At 36.2% G+C, this 16,878-nt stretch overlaps 2 protein-coding genes across 2 annotated transcripts; both read right to left on the bottom strand.

The window, feature by feature from the left end:
* Positions 1 to 7,293: 7,293 nt before the first annotated feature.
* LOC118439466 (eIF-2-alpha kinase GCN2-like) lies at positions 7,294 to 11,648 on the bottom strand. Its single transcript, XM_035860788.1, has 6 exons — positions 11,590 to 11,648; positions 10,601 to 11,494; positions 10,467 to 10,536; positions 10,140 to 10,406; positions 8,873 to 10,055; positions 7,294 to 8,803 (listed from the first exon to the last, which is right to left on the bottom strand). The coding sequence occupies exons 2-5, from the start codon at positions 11,486 to 11,488 to the stop codon at positions 9,832 to 9,834; spliced, it is 1,449 nt and encodes a 482-aa protein (XP_035716681.1). The 5' UTR covers positions 11,489 to 11,494; positions 11,590 to 11,648; the 3' UTR covers positions 7,294 to 8,803; positions 8,873 to 9,831.
* A 1,012-nt stretch (positions 11,649 to 12,660) lies between these two features.
* LOC110860967 lies at positions 12,661 to 14,274 on the bottom strand. The gene is made up of 4 exons (XM_022110088.2): positions 14,067 to 14,274; positions 13,892 to 13,986; positions 13,465 to 13,579; positions 12,661 to 12,976 (listed from the first exon to the last, which is right to left on the bottom strand). Exons 1-4 carry the CDS (start codon positions 14,119 to 14,121, stop codon positions 12,747 to 12,749), a joined length of 495 nt encoding a protein of 164 aa, XP_021965780.1. The 5' UTR covers positions 14,122 to 14,274; the 3' UTR covers positions 12,661 to 12,746.
* Positions 14,275 to 16,878: the final 2,604 nt, after the last annotated feature.

Genomic DNA, 16,878 nt, shown 5'->3' with positions numbered 1-16,878 from the left:
AACGTCAAAAATTCGACTTAATAACCTCAAAATATTCCTTAGCAACATTAAAAAATTTCTCTAGCAACGTTAAAGAATTTCTTTGGCAACGTTAAAAAATTTCTTTAGAAACGTTATAAAATTTCCTTAGCAAAGTGAAAAAAAATTCCTTACCAACGTTAAACAAATTCTTTATCAAAGTTAAAAAACTACCTTAGCAACGTTGAAAAAATCCCTTAGCAATGTTAAACAAATTCTTTAGCGAAGTTAAAAAATTTCCTTAGCAACGTTAAACAAATTCTTTAGCAAAGTTAAAAAAACTGCCTTAGCAACGTTGAAAAAATCCCTTAGCAATGTTAAACAAATTGGCATGCATTTAAAGCCTCTCCAATTAAATGAGAAGTACCCTCCAAATATTTCAGAAGTACCCTTTATGGATACCTGCCTCTTAAAGTTATTTTTGAATTAGGATTTTGGTGGCAAACTACCTCTTAAAATAATGTACATATCTACAAGCCATAATTTCAGCATTTTATATATGTAAAAAGCGTATCATTTATATGCAATTAAAGTTAAGGCTTCCATAAAAGCATGCATTTTAAAAACTACATGGTACTCAAGGCTGTTGTGGACTTAACAGGTTCTTCACCCTTCCGCTTGGTACAGGTTTTGGGTTCAGAACAACATCGAAAAATTCTTTTATAATTGCTTGACGAAATTCATCTTTAAAAATATACGATAATCTCAGAAATTCGCAATACATAAATAATTCCGATCATTAATGTAAGGGTAAAATTTAATGGGCCCTGAGATTATCTTAAATCGTCAGGTAAAAATGTCTTAATTTATCTTATCTTAATTTACCCTGAGTTTAAAATTTTTAAATGCCGAAATGTCTTAATACAGCCTGGTAAAAAAATCGGTAGTTTATAAATGTAAGACGTAGAAACGGATATACTTACAAATCAAAGTAAGATCAAACCAAAGCAATATCAAACCAAAGCCTGTGGAAAGCTTGTTATTTGTCAGTGTGAAATATTAAAGCTATTTTTGACAATCTTGCAGTCAAACAAACTAATTTTTAAGCAATTTAAAACGAATTAAAAAAATGTTTTTCATAAATACATCTTTTGGGGATCTAAGCAATTAAACATTTTACATAAAGTCTGAAAGTCTTCTTGAAAGTCTGTACATTAGAAAAACGTCTGACGTCCTGAATTAAGAGTCTTGATTCAAGACCACATGAACCTGAATCCTATCTGGGTTTCACTATTGTTACCCCTAATCAAGCGCCCCTGACAACGATATCGTTTTTTGAATTACAAAAATATTATGTGATAAGATGTTTTTGGTCAGGATGACTTAAAACAATTTACTCTAGGGGTGAGGCCGTAGCTGGGTCAACGAAAGAATTTTTAACTATTTTGTAATTGCTGGCTAATTTCTAGAATTGAGTGTGTGTAGCCCGAGTCATAGTTACCCAAAATTGTGTTACATATTTAATTTCTGCGAGTAAACAGACAAACAGACGAACGGACAAGCAGTTACATAAGGCTGGGTAGCCGCTGCTACCCAACAATTAAAAATAATTAAAAAAATAAGTTTGTTGAGTTACGGCCGAACCCAGAAACACCGGCCGTAGCCGTTAGTGATTGAAGAATCCTGGTTTTTGGTGAAATAAATCATGAGTATCGAAAGCTCGGAATAAATATATCTGTATTACAACAACCATGTCGTCTGATAAATCTAATACAAATTTTTCATAAAGATTTAGGGTTTTTAAGAACATAATCAACCGGACACTGGTAATAAGACTCATCACTGATAAGAAATTTTCACAGATTTATGATATGCAAAATGAGAGGCTACTTCCATTTAACGGGAGGGAAAATTTAGAGGATTAAGAGGTTGCTTTCCATTTAGGTCACTTCTTAAATATTCGGAGGGTAATTCCCATTGTTTTGGAGAGACATTAAATTACTTCCAAACAAATTCTTTAGCGAAATTAAAAAATTTCCTTAGCAAACTTAAACAAATTCTTTAGCAAAGTTAAAAAATGCCTTAGCAACGTTGAAAAAATTCCTTAGCAAAGTTACAAAAATTCGTAAGCTGAAATCAGTCTGAATGAAGGAATGTCCTGGAAAGTTTAACGGATCAGCCTTTTCGATGTTTTAATATATGTAGATGCTGTTTTACTCTCAAATTCTAATTTGGTTGTGTTGTAATTGGTACATCGCCGCAGTTATGTGGGGGTTTCATCGAATGATTTTGTTGTGTTGTTTTAAAATTTGATGTGGACCGTCTTTAAGACGGGCTTATAGGCTAGTGGAAAATATTTTTTGATTCTGGAGGAGTACTAGTCGCCCTGAAAATTTGTGGTCATTGTGCAAGACGAAGGTAATTGTCGTTTTTCGAGGGACACTGGTTTTCGCCATTCTCTTTCCTCGACGGGTGTAAAATCTTTTGTGGTTTTGAGTGATTCTCTTATACAATTGAGTGTTAGATTTGAACACTTTCTTCTTGAAAATTTGGACATATCTTAATCTAATGTAATGTCAGACTCTGCATCTTGTTTCGACATTTGAATCAATGAATTCTTCCTCCCGCACTACGACCATAACATCTTACTTATGTGGTATGGTGCCAGAATTAATGCATCATATTCTGGTTAGTCATACGTACTCCTGTAAACGTTAAACTATGGGTCTCCCTCGGTACCGTTTTTGATTCTAAGGGACCCAGACATTGGAATTATTACAAAAAATTGTAACTTACATATTGTGACTTACTTATTGTTACTTGCCTAACAAATTATAGTTACAATCAGTGATAAAGAAATTAAAATGAGCCCAACATTATTTGGATTTATTGTATACCATCCTACGAAAATATTGTTTATTCCAACCAAAATTAATTGATTCGTCAATCATGCAATGTGCAACCAATTGATTTATTTTACAACAATTTTCATTAAAATTTCCAACAAAATAATTTAATTTTCTTAATTCAAATCGAAATAATCGACATCATATCATTAATTAAAATTGTACAATAAATAAGAAGGCATTTGTATTTAGTCAACAACCAAAGCCTTCCCAACGAACTTTTTTCTACCGCGCTTGGGTTTGCTCCCAATGCCATTAGTTTTAAGGTTATCCGGCACAACCATTGTCTTTTTAATTATGCAAATTCCAACAATATGCTTACAAATATACTCTTTTTTGAATGTGGGACAAGAACAAGTGGAAGAAATCCAGTCAGGCAATTGGAAATTGATAATCCAGAATGCTGATTTGCTTGAAAAGTATGACTCGAATTTTTTCCAGGACAGTCTTTTGATTAAACCAAGGATTCTGTCAATTTCTTCTCTTCGAATAGATTGATTTCCGACTGGTGAAATAAACTGAATTGAAGTTTCATTCAGGTTTTGGAACCGAAGTCCTGTATGCTCCCGTGCCCAAGTATATGAATTTGAAATCAACAGATTTGAAATTGATGGTGTGATTTGAAAACATTTACTGCCCGGATTTTCAGGATTTCTATCTCGAGACCAATTTTGAAGAAGTTTCAAAATACACCCAAAATATTGCCTTAACGGAACTCGTTCCCTGTAAGTGCCTTCCTCTTTAATTACAGAGTTAATTGACTCGAGACCATTGTTGGTTGAAGGGCATCCAGGAGCCAACCCCTCATCCATCCCTCTGATCGAGATATTCTGATTTGAAGTAGTCCACAAATTGTCGAACTTCATCTACCTGTTTCTACTTGCTCACAAAAAGCTTTTTGCAAATTTCAAACTCCTCTTTTGAGTCGGCTAATTGCATACATCGTATATCACTCAAAATCTGATTTTTATGGGTTGCATTTTTAAAATAAAGTAGCTTAGCTCTAACATTTTTCATAACATGAAAAAAAACAGTATACACGGACAAACTCTTTTCCAAACGACTCTTCAAATCCTTTAGTAATTGATTTAGCACAATCTGCAACAAGGACAGTAGGCTTATAGGGACCAAATGTATCGCACCCACTTTTGAGAATGTCAAAAACATTTGAAAAATCTCTCCAACATTCCCAACATTTCCAACAACAAATCCAAAATTATTTCATGTAAAATTTATTCCGCGGTTTGAAAGATGGATATAGAGGGCTAGATGGCACTTAATTTTACGAGACACTTTGAAGCTAGATTCATACAATGTCGCAATGACTAGATATTTTACACCGTTTTTGAAAAGGCCGGACTAAATATGTGCTCCAGGCCGTCCCAAACCAAGGAACGCCTCTGCGTTGACCCTGTATTGTTGCATTTTTGATGTAAATTCCTAGCAAGCCGGGGTTTCCTAATTGGAGTAGTCCAAGTATAGGTCCATAAATAACGCATTATGTAGTATTGTATTCTAATGGTAAGTAAACGTCCATTCGAAGGAATTGATCTTTCCATGGCCATGCGATGTCCATCGTATTTGTTATACATTTCTTATTTATTATAAACTTATTTGAAACATACATTCCACAACATGTATCTGTAATCCTGGAGATGAAAGAGTATGCAAAGAATTTTTCAAGCCAAAAAATTTTGCTAACACTGTAAACGGTTTTTACATATATTGCTAAAGATGCAAACAATTGACGACCCCGCCCATAATTTATAGTTTAATTAATTATCCTACACATTAATTGACAGTAGTAACGTAATCGTGTAATCAATAATAAGAAACAATGTCGCTGATTTTGTCTGACTCGTAATCCCGTACAACTTTACGTCGCCCACGCCCAGAACGACCCATTGGGTTTGTCTCGATTTCACTATCCTCTTCCCCCACGCCCTCCTTGGTCCGGACCACCCACCCACAACTATTTTCACCCGCTTTAACCACTCCACCGGAACCTTCGCACAATTAATAAGGATCGGAATAGCGACGTCCCCCACGGCACACGTCATTCCGAAAAAGGTCGGCGCTAAGATGGAAAATTGCCAAGGAAATTTTCCATGTAACTTTACCCTACAAAATGCTAAACTAGTTCCGAAGAGGAATAGCCCAAAGAAAAACAAGGCAAAGATATTCATCATCATAATTCTCCCGTGTTGAAAATTTATCCGTAATCTGTCATAAAATTCGAGGGAGATGTGTAGTTTTGTAAAATTTGTAGAATTTTCGATAATTTGTAAAAGTTGGGTTTGAAATGTGGAAGCAATGATGAGGGTTGAGAATCCGGAAATGTTGGAAATCCGGAAATGAAAGAATGCCAGCATTCGAGAACCATCCAGAGTTATGATGGCGTTAGGGATAAATCTCAGCGCGAATATGATCCATTGTACCGGACCCGGGAAAATTTGAATTTCCAAAGATGACGTAACCAAAATTGATAAAAGGTTGGGTGGGTGAAAGTTCAAATAGAGAAAGAACGGGATGACGAACAAGGGACAAGCGGCATAGAGAATCATGACGACTTGGAGCACGTTTGTAATTGTGGAGCTGGATTTCTTTAAACTGGGTGGAGCACATTCTAAAATACGAATAATAGGTTAAATTTGAAAAGGCACAAACCACTTTTGCATAATACGCTTATTACATAATTAATAATTATTAATTCTGTACGCAAGCTTAGCATAACATTGCACCAATACGTGAAATTTGCCACAAATTGCACAGGCAATCGGTAACGTTACACTTTATCGTAAAAATTATCGTACATTAAGCGGAATTTATGCAATAAATCTTATGCAAGAAGTTGTATGGAAAAGTCTATACAATTTTATATCGAATTAAAATATCGCTTTAAAAATTGTTAAGAAAACTACATAAAAATAAATGTCCTCACGTTGCACCAGCTCGTCGAAATCATCATTCAGCTCGTTCATCATATTAGAGTACACATTACCCCACAGTATTACCCCAAACCAGCCGGACGTCACTATTGTCATGGTAACCACGGTTAAACAACAGATCACGATTTGCTCGATTTTGATTGGATGCCTGTATTTCGTCTGATTTACCCAAACAAGTGTGGTAATCCCGGTAAAAAGGTAGAAGGGTAGTAGATACCCAAGTGCCTTCCACACCCAATACCGGTAATTGTTCCGGGGGAGGAGTGTTACCCGTTTTTCGGATGGATTAAAACTAACAGGAAATCGCCACATGTGTGAGAATGCTTTCCCGTAAGTGTCAATAACTGGCCAAATGCTGTCCATGTTCAAGCTGAAATGTTAGTTTAGCACAGTCTCAAAAGGTTAATGATGTTCTTGCTTAATTTCCGAAGCCCAGTTTATTACTTGATTTATGTAAATGTTTAGCCTTAATGAAATATGTTCTTACATCCACTCCGCAGTACTTCTGCAACGCAACAAATAATAATTCTAAATTGCAGACGTAATTTCCTGTGGATGGATGGGGTCCCATGTACGCACGAAAGGTCTATTAAGGGTTTCAGGCTTACTAAAGACTAATATTATTGCTTTTTCCTATGTTAATTAAGCTTGGTGAAATAAAGAAAAGCAATATTGATAAATAATATTTATAAGCACGTATACAAGAAGTTTATAAATATGATTGGCAGACACGAGCACTCCAAATAAAGTTGTACACAAGTTTCTCATGGTTGAGTACGATCAAGGATAACATAAAAATTAAGTAAAATTTACACAACGATTGCGTAACATTTTATATAAGGTGGGATTAATTATTACTGAATCCCGTATTTTATTTAACCTTGGATAAGTTTCTGCACAACTTTATTTAGAGTGAATATCTATTGCATTTTCAATTTGCCATATATATAAATATGTATGTATCTTAGGGGTTTGACTATCAGAAAAGGGATACGTATTCGAGTTTTAAATATTTATGAATATTTATAAATATTTAAAATATTGATTGCATTAATTCGATTTATTAACCGAATCGCTTGAGAATATCAAATTCGAATTTTATTAAATGCTAGTTAATTTTTTATTGGGATCCAGTTTTATCAATCTCTAAAATAATTCTACAGCTAAAGTTTTATCTCCAGCTACATCAATTAGAATGTCATAATGGTATGATCCTACATTGTTAATAATTTCTTCTTAAAATTCATACTACAAAATTATGTAAAGGCTAAGATTTTGTGGGATTATAAAACCTAATGAATTATGGAATTTAATTTTCTGACTTTTATATAAGAGCGGTTAGATTTTAACATAAATTAAATCTATTGGACTGCAATACTCATGTCAGCCTCGGTTTCAGTATGTAGTTTGTACATATTTATTTGGCCTTCAATATTTATGCTTGACTATGTATAACTAAATTTTCCGGATTATTTAATAAATAATTGATAGGGAGACATAATTTGTCCCATCTTTTATTTTATTCAGTGGATCAATTCATATCATCATTTCCAGCACAATCATCGTGCACGACATTACATTACATGCCAGAAAGCTGACCACCTACATACCGAGAAGCCGAAATTTAACGATATTGCTATGTAAAATTTAACGATATTGCTCACTCTGTTTCTAATTTCAGAAATTATTTAAATAGAGATGTCAATATTTCATATATTTAGTGTATTCTAAGTGTATTAATTTTACTTAGTATTTTTGTAACAATTTTTTATACATATTTAGCTCTTGATCATACATAAATGCCAGGTAGCAATCGAAATATTCCGACATAAAGTATACTTTTCTTTCAATCTAAGAACAGTCCAATTCAATATCTGGAGAATGATATCTGGCTAAATTTAACGCATTCCGTTATTTGATTCAAAGGATGTTGCATTGCGGACAATACAATTTATCTTTGATCGACCCCATCCCCCCGAATCCATCTGTACTACCCGGACTAATTGGGGTAAACTGGTTTTTCTTCACCACTTCCAACACCTTTCTCGTCCCCTGCAGAAAATTATTATCCATTTCCCCGTCAAGCGACTCGTACTGTGACGTGATTTCTTCCAACTTCTTAATCCCAAGTTCTCGCTGCTGGGGAATTTGTGTTATGCAGTAGAACAAAAGTCTCTTGCTATTTAGAGTGGAGATATTTAAGTCACCACCCTCCAAATTGTCCCCTTTCCACTTTGCTTTCCACTTTGCTTTCAACATAATCTTAGCCTCTGCAAATCTACCCATCGCTAAGAGACACAAGCCCAAATTGTGTTCTAGACTCTCTGTCTCCGGATATTGTTGTTGCAAAATAGCAAGGGCACCTGCCTGGTTCCGGCGCCAGTTCAAAATATCTTGGAACGACCATAGGCTCCACTTCTTGTTCGTAAGGAAGTTTTCATCATGTTTGCTGAAAACGGAATTAATGCACTTTAAGACCTCCGCCCTTAGCTCTGTAGCCTCCTTAACGTTTCCCGAATGAAACAGACAGATGGCTAACAGGAAGCCTATCACCACAAAATTGAGGACATCTGGATATTTATCCGTCACAATTATTTGATACGCCCCATAGGTTAGCTTCAGTCCTCGAACAAATTCGGCAAAGTAGGTAGGGTCTTTTAGAGCAGTGATAATCTTTGACTTAATTTCCAATGTTTTCTCACTACTGGTACCAATAATTGAATTGCGGAAGATAATTGGGTTATCAGGGTCGGCATTTTTGCGCAGATATCCAACGCCGTGCAGCAAATGTAAAGTGGCAATGGTTTTAACTCTTTTTCAATTGTTTTCTCCTCATTTCCATATTCATACGTGTAGTAAAAGTGCATCAATTCTGGCGTTACTTTAAGGGAACCTTGAACTAGTGTCGTTCTGGCGAGATAGGCTCCCATTTTTCGTAGGCTGCTGAGGTGGTCTACGTTATAGTCTTGGTCGGATTGATGTGGAGGGACTCTATAATAACGTGTAAATTTTATGGTCAGGCATATTTTTTATTGACAGAGGATTATGTGTAATTAATACCCATAATAAATTTCTTCGTTCATGACTTTTCGGCGTACATCCTCCTGTACCAATCGGTGCATCGATATTACAGAATCTGTGGAGGTAACCAGAGAATATCTGTGCAGCAGGTCCAGTGCTCTCTTTGCCTTAGCGGTAGATTCGAAATATTCAACTGATGTCACTTCCTTCCCTATTACGGTAATGGCATCGTAAATTACTTGATATCCGAGCTCTTCAAAATTACAGGAATCTCCAGCTGCTTCTGCCTCATTCAGCAAGATGAATAGCAGTTCGTCCTTCACACCTACTGGGTCTAAGCATGAAATTAGTACAAGTAGTTTGATGGCAAGCTCCCCATTATCTGGATCACTTCTAATTTCTTCAATATTGATATCCCAGGTGTCCATTGGAACAGGATTTCGGCGATATAGTTATAGGTAATCGCTAACGTTGAAGCCGCCACAGAGCTCGTAGCTCTTGCTCTTTATGTAATGCACGGCATGTTGTAGATGAAGCGGGAAATTTTGAAACTCGCACAACAATTGGGTGTCATCGTTTTCGCTAGTTTTTACACCCAAATTTTGTCTAACTAGTTTTGTGGCGTCTTCCAAGCTCATTGAGTTAAGCTTGAAAAGCTCTCCGGATAATTTTTGCGGCGTAATGTCGTCAAACGATGTGATAAGAATGCTAATGGAAACAAAGGGGATTTTCAAATTTCTTAAATCGTTTATAAACTTGAAAACCAGTTGACTTTGGGCGGAATTGTCCACATTGTCGATGACAATTAGCGTCTTCTCGGAAACTATAGCCAAGTTCCGAAACAGCGGGCGAACGTAGGTTAATAAGCCTGCATTTTTTTGTGTAATTGCGATATCCAGCTGGGAAGCTAATTGAGCCAGCGAGTTTAGTATTGTAGCATCATTTTGCCCATGAAACCAGAGGCAGTTTCCCTTCTCTCGTTTACAAAACTTGGCAACCTATTTTCGACAAAATTCGGTTTTTCCAACACCACGCAGTCCAGTGACTACGACCAATTTCTTAGATTTCATCAGCCTTGCGAGTTCTGCAAGTTCTGCCTTCCGTCCGACAAAGTTCACCGATGGTTTGTATTCCCCAAAACGAACTGGAGAAAAGATAGACCGGGATGGTGTAACTCGTGCTTTAATAAGATAGCTCGGCTGAAACTTTTGTAATAAGTTTTCTAAAATCAAGGTAAAATTTAACGGTTATAATCGTTAGTTAACACCACAATTGACAGCTCAAATAAATTTAAGTTAATCCTTACCAGCCAACTTCGGAAGTTGACGCGTCTTTAATACCTCGCACAAAGTCCCAATGGTGGCTGCTTCTCCTGATTGACCCACCCAGAGGTTGAGTATCGTCTCAAGAAAGTTTGCAATATTAATATTTTCGTTGACCAAGGCTTTAACGTGTTGGGCATAGTCAATGTACTGAAGACAAAGGGCTTCACAAAGTTCAGTGTAATTCGTTCGGTTCAGAATATCCATATCTTGGATAAATAATGTGACCAAGCTCTCAATGTCTACAAAAACTGAAAGGTCGTCTATTAGTGTCAGAATGGGGAAAACTTAAGTGAGTGTTTAGGAATTACCAGTTCGTCCGGTTGTTGACCCTATCTTGCTCTGTGTCCGATCAGTTGTCAACTTGGAAGGGCCGGGACTCTGTAATTGGCTACATGAAGGTTATAATTACTTACCACAAATTCGTAAAGTAATAATTTCCAACCTGACTTATAATTCCACCCTCTTGAAAGCCGTACAGTTCACTTATCTTGGTCTTCAAAACCGCTGAAGATATCCTTGTATTTTTATCAGCCACAAGCATCTCCGAAATAATTTCACATTCTGGTCTAAACTTTGCCTCCACTTTGACTATGATTTCCTCATAATGTTCCATATCAAATGTACCATATTGCTTTGACACAACTGTGTAAAGCACTTCCAGAAATACTACGCCTAGTGAGTAAACATCCGACTTTTTGCTACAACCGACATCTGGACTAGTATACTTTAGACACCCTTTCTTCGATATCACGGATTCATCTTGGCCTCCAACTTCATTGTTCAATAATCTTGCCAACCCAAAATCCCCAATTTTCCACAAGTTTTGGGAAATAAATATGTTGTCCAGTTTTAAGTCACGGTGAACAATATTTTTATTATGGATTACATCGAGTGCTTCAGATATCTGGACCAACAGGGCAGGAATGCCTAAATTAACCGCGCCATTGTCGACAACCATTTTCAAAGTCGCTTCGCAAAGTTCCATTTGGATAAAGAAAAAATCGCTTTGCAGCCCTGTGGAGCTCATATCTTTCGACAATTTTAGCGTTCTGTCCTTAATTTCTGTTTTATTCGGGCCTTCCAACCAACTTGTATGATATCGCACAATGTTTGGATGATTAATTGCTTGGAGAACTCGAACTTCTTCAAATAGCGAAGAAAGATTATAATGTGGTAGGACTTTCCCGATACAAATTTGTTTCAAAGCGTAGTGACATTTGTCCGTTTTGTTCATCACTTTCCAGACTTTCCCAAAAGAACCTTTACCAATTGCTGGTGGGATGACTTCAAAGTCACCGTAAGTTTTTGATTTGCCCGCTGTAGTCGTCATTTTGTGCTACAAATTTACTATTGTTAAAAAATTATTTTAAAATTATTTGACACCGATTTTTACTAAATTTTTAAGCTCCCGAATGGGAAAAATATGCTCACCAAATAAATCGTGCCATATGTTGATCGTTCCACTTGAGCAAGAAATAAAGTGAATATGAAAAGCGTCATCAATGCAAAGTGCAATTAATTAAGTGAGCTGGGGTTTATTTTATCTAGTCTGTATGGCTATGGTAGCATGCATACGAATTTATTCTCATTCACTACTAGTAAATACATAATTCTCTTATCAATTCATTCAGCTTAAACAGTGAGTAGGACATGAAGAATGCAGATATGTAAGAGTAAACTCGGTGTATGAGCCGACTTTGGTATTTATGTATGTGTGATCCAGTCCAGTGTTGCGTTATCACATTTCCAAGCATATTTAGTAATTGCTTGAAGCATAGAGTTGAATACTTATCCGTATTTAAGTTGGGCTATGACGACGGCTTTACATTAGTAGTTTTAACAGGATGCATTTAGGGTTGTTTAAATTTCGAGAAAATTTTGCAACGGAAAAATCCCTAAAGTTACAACTTTGGGCTTGAGCCTTTAATTAATACGTAACAAAACTGATGGAACCCAAATCACAAAATGCTTAAAATGTAGAATTTTTATTTAATTTAAAAAGTACAAATTGTACAAAATTTTATTTAGGAATTTCTCCCTTTTGAAAATTTACCATTACAGCGTAACATTTAAACCACCCTGTACATATGTACACTATTCAATACCGGCAGTACTGGTACATAAATAAATGGCTCCATACTTTTTTATTCGTTCGTGTCAAGCATGCCAAGCTTTGGACGTGAATGAATGGCTACTCATCACTACTTACTTACTTATGTATGTATGTATTACGTAATTTTGTTTGCTGGATTTATTCACCAGGTTACATGCTAAAGTCCAGATTTTGTACTTTATTCTGGTCCAGTAACAAGCAGCAGGATGAAAAGAATTACTTCATCTGTGAAAGTCAGGTTCAAAGTTATTGAGTAAAGTTGAACATCCGTCCACATGAAATATTGCAGATCTTGACTTACACAAGTGCAAAATAATTAATGACACCGTGCATAAAGGGTCTGCTTTAAAAACGTAAAGTAAAATAAATATGTACCAATAAATGAAAAGTGAATAATGAACAAATATTTATTTTCAACATTTTGAAGTGAGATATGAATATAATTCGTGCCACAAAAATTGTTCCTTATTGCATTTTACACCACTAACTTCGCCTCACAAAGCGGCACAAACCAGGAAGTGCAGGGCGAGTCGTAGAATTTAGCCCCGTTGGATCTCGATCCGATAAAAGCGCAATTGTAACTGGGTCGGGTTTTGCCAACAACGTCGCGCCCCCAGTCCGAGTACTCCAGCTCTCTTGCCGTCTCTATCCAGGTGTAATTCCCTTCGTGGTTTATGTCCCAGGCTCCGATCCACATATTTCGGACTAGGTGAAAAGAAAAAGGTATTTTTTTACTAAATTTTTGAATACTTTCAATTTCAATTTGTTTCAATGAAGGTATTCATTACGAGTTCGAAATATTTATTTTGAGGTGATTCGGATTGCGGGTCAACCCGGGTAAACTCGACTCGTCCGTAGCCCTATCGAGTAGAGTTTATAAAATGTTTGTCCTGATTAATTTACATATAATGTGTGAGTCAGTTTAGGAACAAACCCGATAAAGCCCAACCCGATCGGGTACGGGTCGGGTTGCGATAAAAATCGGGTAAAGATTTGCACACTACTGGACCAGCCTCATCTCTCCATTGTTTTCGCGTCGGAACTTAATTTTTAAAAAAATGCTAACTAACAATAACAATTTTGACAATGTGCAAATTCAAGGATTAATTTTTAAGGCAATTTTTTTTCGAACTTCTTTTTTGCTAGCATTGCTAACTTATAATGAATACCCCCAAATGTTTTTTTCCCCTTACAATTATTTGCATTGATGTATGCGCGGACCACTTCGTGTTCCGCGGCGGATAAAATGCTCGCAGTTCTTAAACCGTTCCTTTGACAGAAGTCGACATATTGGGGAAAATCCACTCCCTGTAAATTTTATTAAGAAATTTTCAGTGCCATGATTTCCAGATTATGTAAAATAAGGCAATTCACTTTAGCCTCAATATTATGCATAAAATCCGTAAATTCTGTTAAATCACAAAATTCTACACACATTTCTGATGGAAATTAGTTAACAAAGCTTTGCAAAGTTTGTCCAATCGTGTGCTTTTTTCCGCATTTAGTAAAACTTTGTAAAATTATTTTTTCCCAAGTTACGGATTTTACGACCTTTTACGAGTTACGAATTAGTAAAGACCGCGTGAATGGATCTAATTACAACAAAATTGATATACTTACACTCTCGCTTTGAGCTCTCAGGTAAATTTTGGAGCCTGAAATTCCCACAAATTCGACGGGATCAACCGTTTTGCTGCCACCGGAAATAACGTACGCTATATTAAAAAATTCATATTAATGTAAAATATAATCCTGATTCATATATCGCTACCTACGTTTTTAGTTGTATTTTTACCTGATACTGCAGCCAGGGCTGCAAAAGTGGCAAAAATTCCGAACAATGTCTTCATTTTGCGAAGAGTATGTAGCAACAAGTTGGCAAATTGGAAGGTGTGTGCGAAGGTGTGGACTGATTAAAGTTGCTCAATTCTCGTTGTATTTATGTAAAATGCAAGCATGTGTAGATTTAATCGAGTTGATATTAACAAAAAGCTCACATGTTGCCAGTGGAAGGTTCAAGTGTGTTGTTTGTCGGAATGGGGAATTAAAATCACACCACTACAAATCAAAGTGTTAAACTAATGCGAAGAACGAAACGATGATGAGATTTGCCAATTATTTGGTGTACGGAACTTGAGATGTTTAGGTTTATCATGCCGTTGATTATGTAACACATGTGACGTACGTATTTACGTGGAGCATGTGTGATGTAGGACACAATTAAATATGTACATATGTATGTACGCAATACTTATGAATTATTATTGTTTTTCTGCCATATTTTTTGTCATTTAATCATACATGCTTAACAGCGTATAATGTACTGGACATGTTCTTAATGCTTCTACTTGAAGCTCAATAATGAATGCAGTTTAAGCCGCATACATATTCACATACATATTTCTGAGTTACCTATTTGCCATTTGAATAATTTAAGTTGTGTCAGCCTTATATAAAAAAATATGTAATAGTAGGAAATTAATTTCGGAATTTTTGTAAAGACGATTTCGTCTGAAAATTAAAATCTGCAGTATCCGTGAAAAACATGGCTGTATGTGTCACTGTTGAATTTGCAAAATATCTAATATGTATGCGTGTAGTTTCGTTGTTGTTACACGCGTGATTATAATAGATTTCTAAACCATTTATGAAACACCGGGATATCCTTCGTACGAAGCATATAAATATGTCTGTATACATATTTTTATACATACTGCACATGCAAACCTTACATTAAACTATATATGACAAGCTATACCCAAAAAGAACAAGTATGTATATTTATCTAATATAGAAGATTAAAGGTGAAGTGTTCTCTGGACAGTAAAGTGTTGACAATTCAAGTTTGTAAATCGTTTATTGAGACAACTACAAGTACATTACATATTTTATGTAAAAATTACATCGTTACGAAACTTGTAGGCGTTATTGATTTAAAGAAGAAAATCTGATCAATAATACAACAACTTTCTTATTTCAGCGCTTGCTTGTCCTGGTCTTCACTTTTGATTTTGAAGGTCTTAGCAAAGAAATCGACCAAAAATTTCTCTACAAATCTTATAAATGGGTTACTTAGAAGCCAAACCATTATTTATTTCATACCAGCAGATTTTTTTATTAGATGCATTGTACCCATTTCAATACATGTGTCATCCGTGCTACGTTAAAATTTGACAAAGCAACCATGTTTACAGAAGCAATTAAAATACTTGTCGAATTCATTCTCCTTCTTCATTTCTCTTCCGCTACTCCCAGCCTGTGGACAATTCCTGACTTATTTTCCGCAAACTCACTACATTTCGTTATACGGTATGAGAACAACTCGATTGGAACCAGTGACCAGGAGCTCTCATATTTTCACACACTTATTAAAAACAATCCATATTCGGCAATCTTATTCCATCATTTTTTACTGACTCCTTCCCAACTCCTCATATTATCTCGTTTAGAAATTCTCCCCAGATCTCAAAAACCATTAGTGACATTCTTCCATCTAAGCGGTGACATACTCCTCGAAACCTACCGTGGTGCCCCGGCCCATCTGCTACTGCAAAATATAGTCGTAACGTATTTTAATCCACAATTCATCTTTCAACATTGTGAAGATCCATGGAACCCAATAAATTACGGGAAATATCACATCCATTCTGGAACTTCGAAATTGATTCTAACTAATTTCTACCAGCCTGAAATCGTCCTAACTCCCTGTGTTATATCGGCTATAGTGTCTCCTTCTGTTTTGATGGTCACGAAAGATTTTTCCCTATCAAAACTTGCCCTTACGTGGAATTCCCTAAATAACAACTTGCTAAAGAGCGATGTCGAAGTGGATACAAGAAATCGTCTCGATAAGTTTGATTGTAGTGTACATTTCTTCAATTTGAAGATCGGTACATCAATTGGTACCTGTAGAATATTATTTTTATCTAGGGTTCACAATTTTTCCATCGTAGGGCGTACCCAATCCAACAATCCAATGTCCATTTTTTACCCTACTTCGATATTTGATGACTACGTATACAACGTCGTTTTGGAACACAGCGACGTCTTTAAATTCGTCTACAATCGGATACGATTCTCCGTTGTTACCCATGTCCGTGCAGAATTTCAGGGAATGTATGTATTCCTGCTGCCCTTTTCGGGGCAAGTGTGGCTCACTTTATTTATTTTTTTGTATCGTCGTTACCGTTCTGGGCCAATTTAGTAAGGACAAAACTGTCACAGCCGCGGGCGTCCTTGACGATTTGATTATCGTCATTTCTGTCCTACTCGGGCAGACAAATGGGAACAGTTTAAAACTATTTTGCGGCAGGAACACGATCGCCGCGCCTATTCTTACGGTTTGGTTGTTAGCGGGGTACTACATAATTACGAACAACTTGTACAGGGGGGAGATCTACTCGTATTTGACCGCCACCAAACTACCCGTTGTGCCAACTTCCCTAGCACAACTTGTTGCCTCTAACTTACCAATCCTTACACGGAGCAGCATTACCACAAAGTCGAGTGGAAATCGGCAGATCTCAACTCTAAAAACGAGCATTATACCATTATTTATGCAAAAGTTCGAAAATAACAGCAACTTCTTCGCGGTGTGTTCCAAATTA

Source organism: Folsomia candida, unplaced genomic scaffold (genome assembly GCF_002217175.1).
Source record: "Folsomia candida strain VU population unplaced genomic scaffold, ASM221717v1 Fcan01_Sc036, whole genome shotgun sequence".
NCBI classification, from domain to species: domain Eukaryota; kingdom Metazoa; phylum Arthropoda; class Collembola; order Entomobryomorpha; family Isotomidae; genus Folsomia; species Folsomia candida.
This window is presented reverse-complemented; position numbering and strand designations above follow the sequence as displayed.

Bases quoted from the DNA above. Each gene is read 5' to 3' on its own strand.
- LOC110860967 (XM_022110088.2), bottom strand. From the start codon at position 14,121: ATGAAGACATTGTTCGGAATTTTTGCCACTTTTGCAGCCCTGGCTGCA. The intron at 13,580-13,891 runs GTAAGTATATCA...TAAAATTTACAG, and splicing joins TGAGAGCTCAAAGCGAGAGT to GGAGTGGATTTTCCCCAATA. The intron at 12,977-13,464 runs GTAAGGGGAAAA...CTTTTCACCTAG, and splicing joins ATACATCAATGCAAATAATT to TCCGAAATATGTGGATCGGA.
- LOC118439466 (XM_035860788.1), bottom strand. From the start codon at position 11,488: ATGACGACTACAGCGGGCAAATCAAAAACTTACGGTGACTTTGAAGTC. The intron at 10,407-10,466 runs GTAATTCCTAAA...ACGACCTTTCAG, and splicing joins GTCAACAACCGGACGAACTG to TTTTTGTAGACATTGAGAGC. The intron at 10,056-10,139 runs GTAAGGATTAAC...CCTTGATTTTAG, and splicing joins TCAACTTCCGAAGTTGGCTG to AAAACTTATTACAAAAGTTT.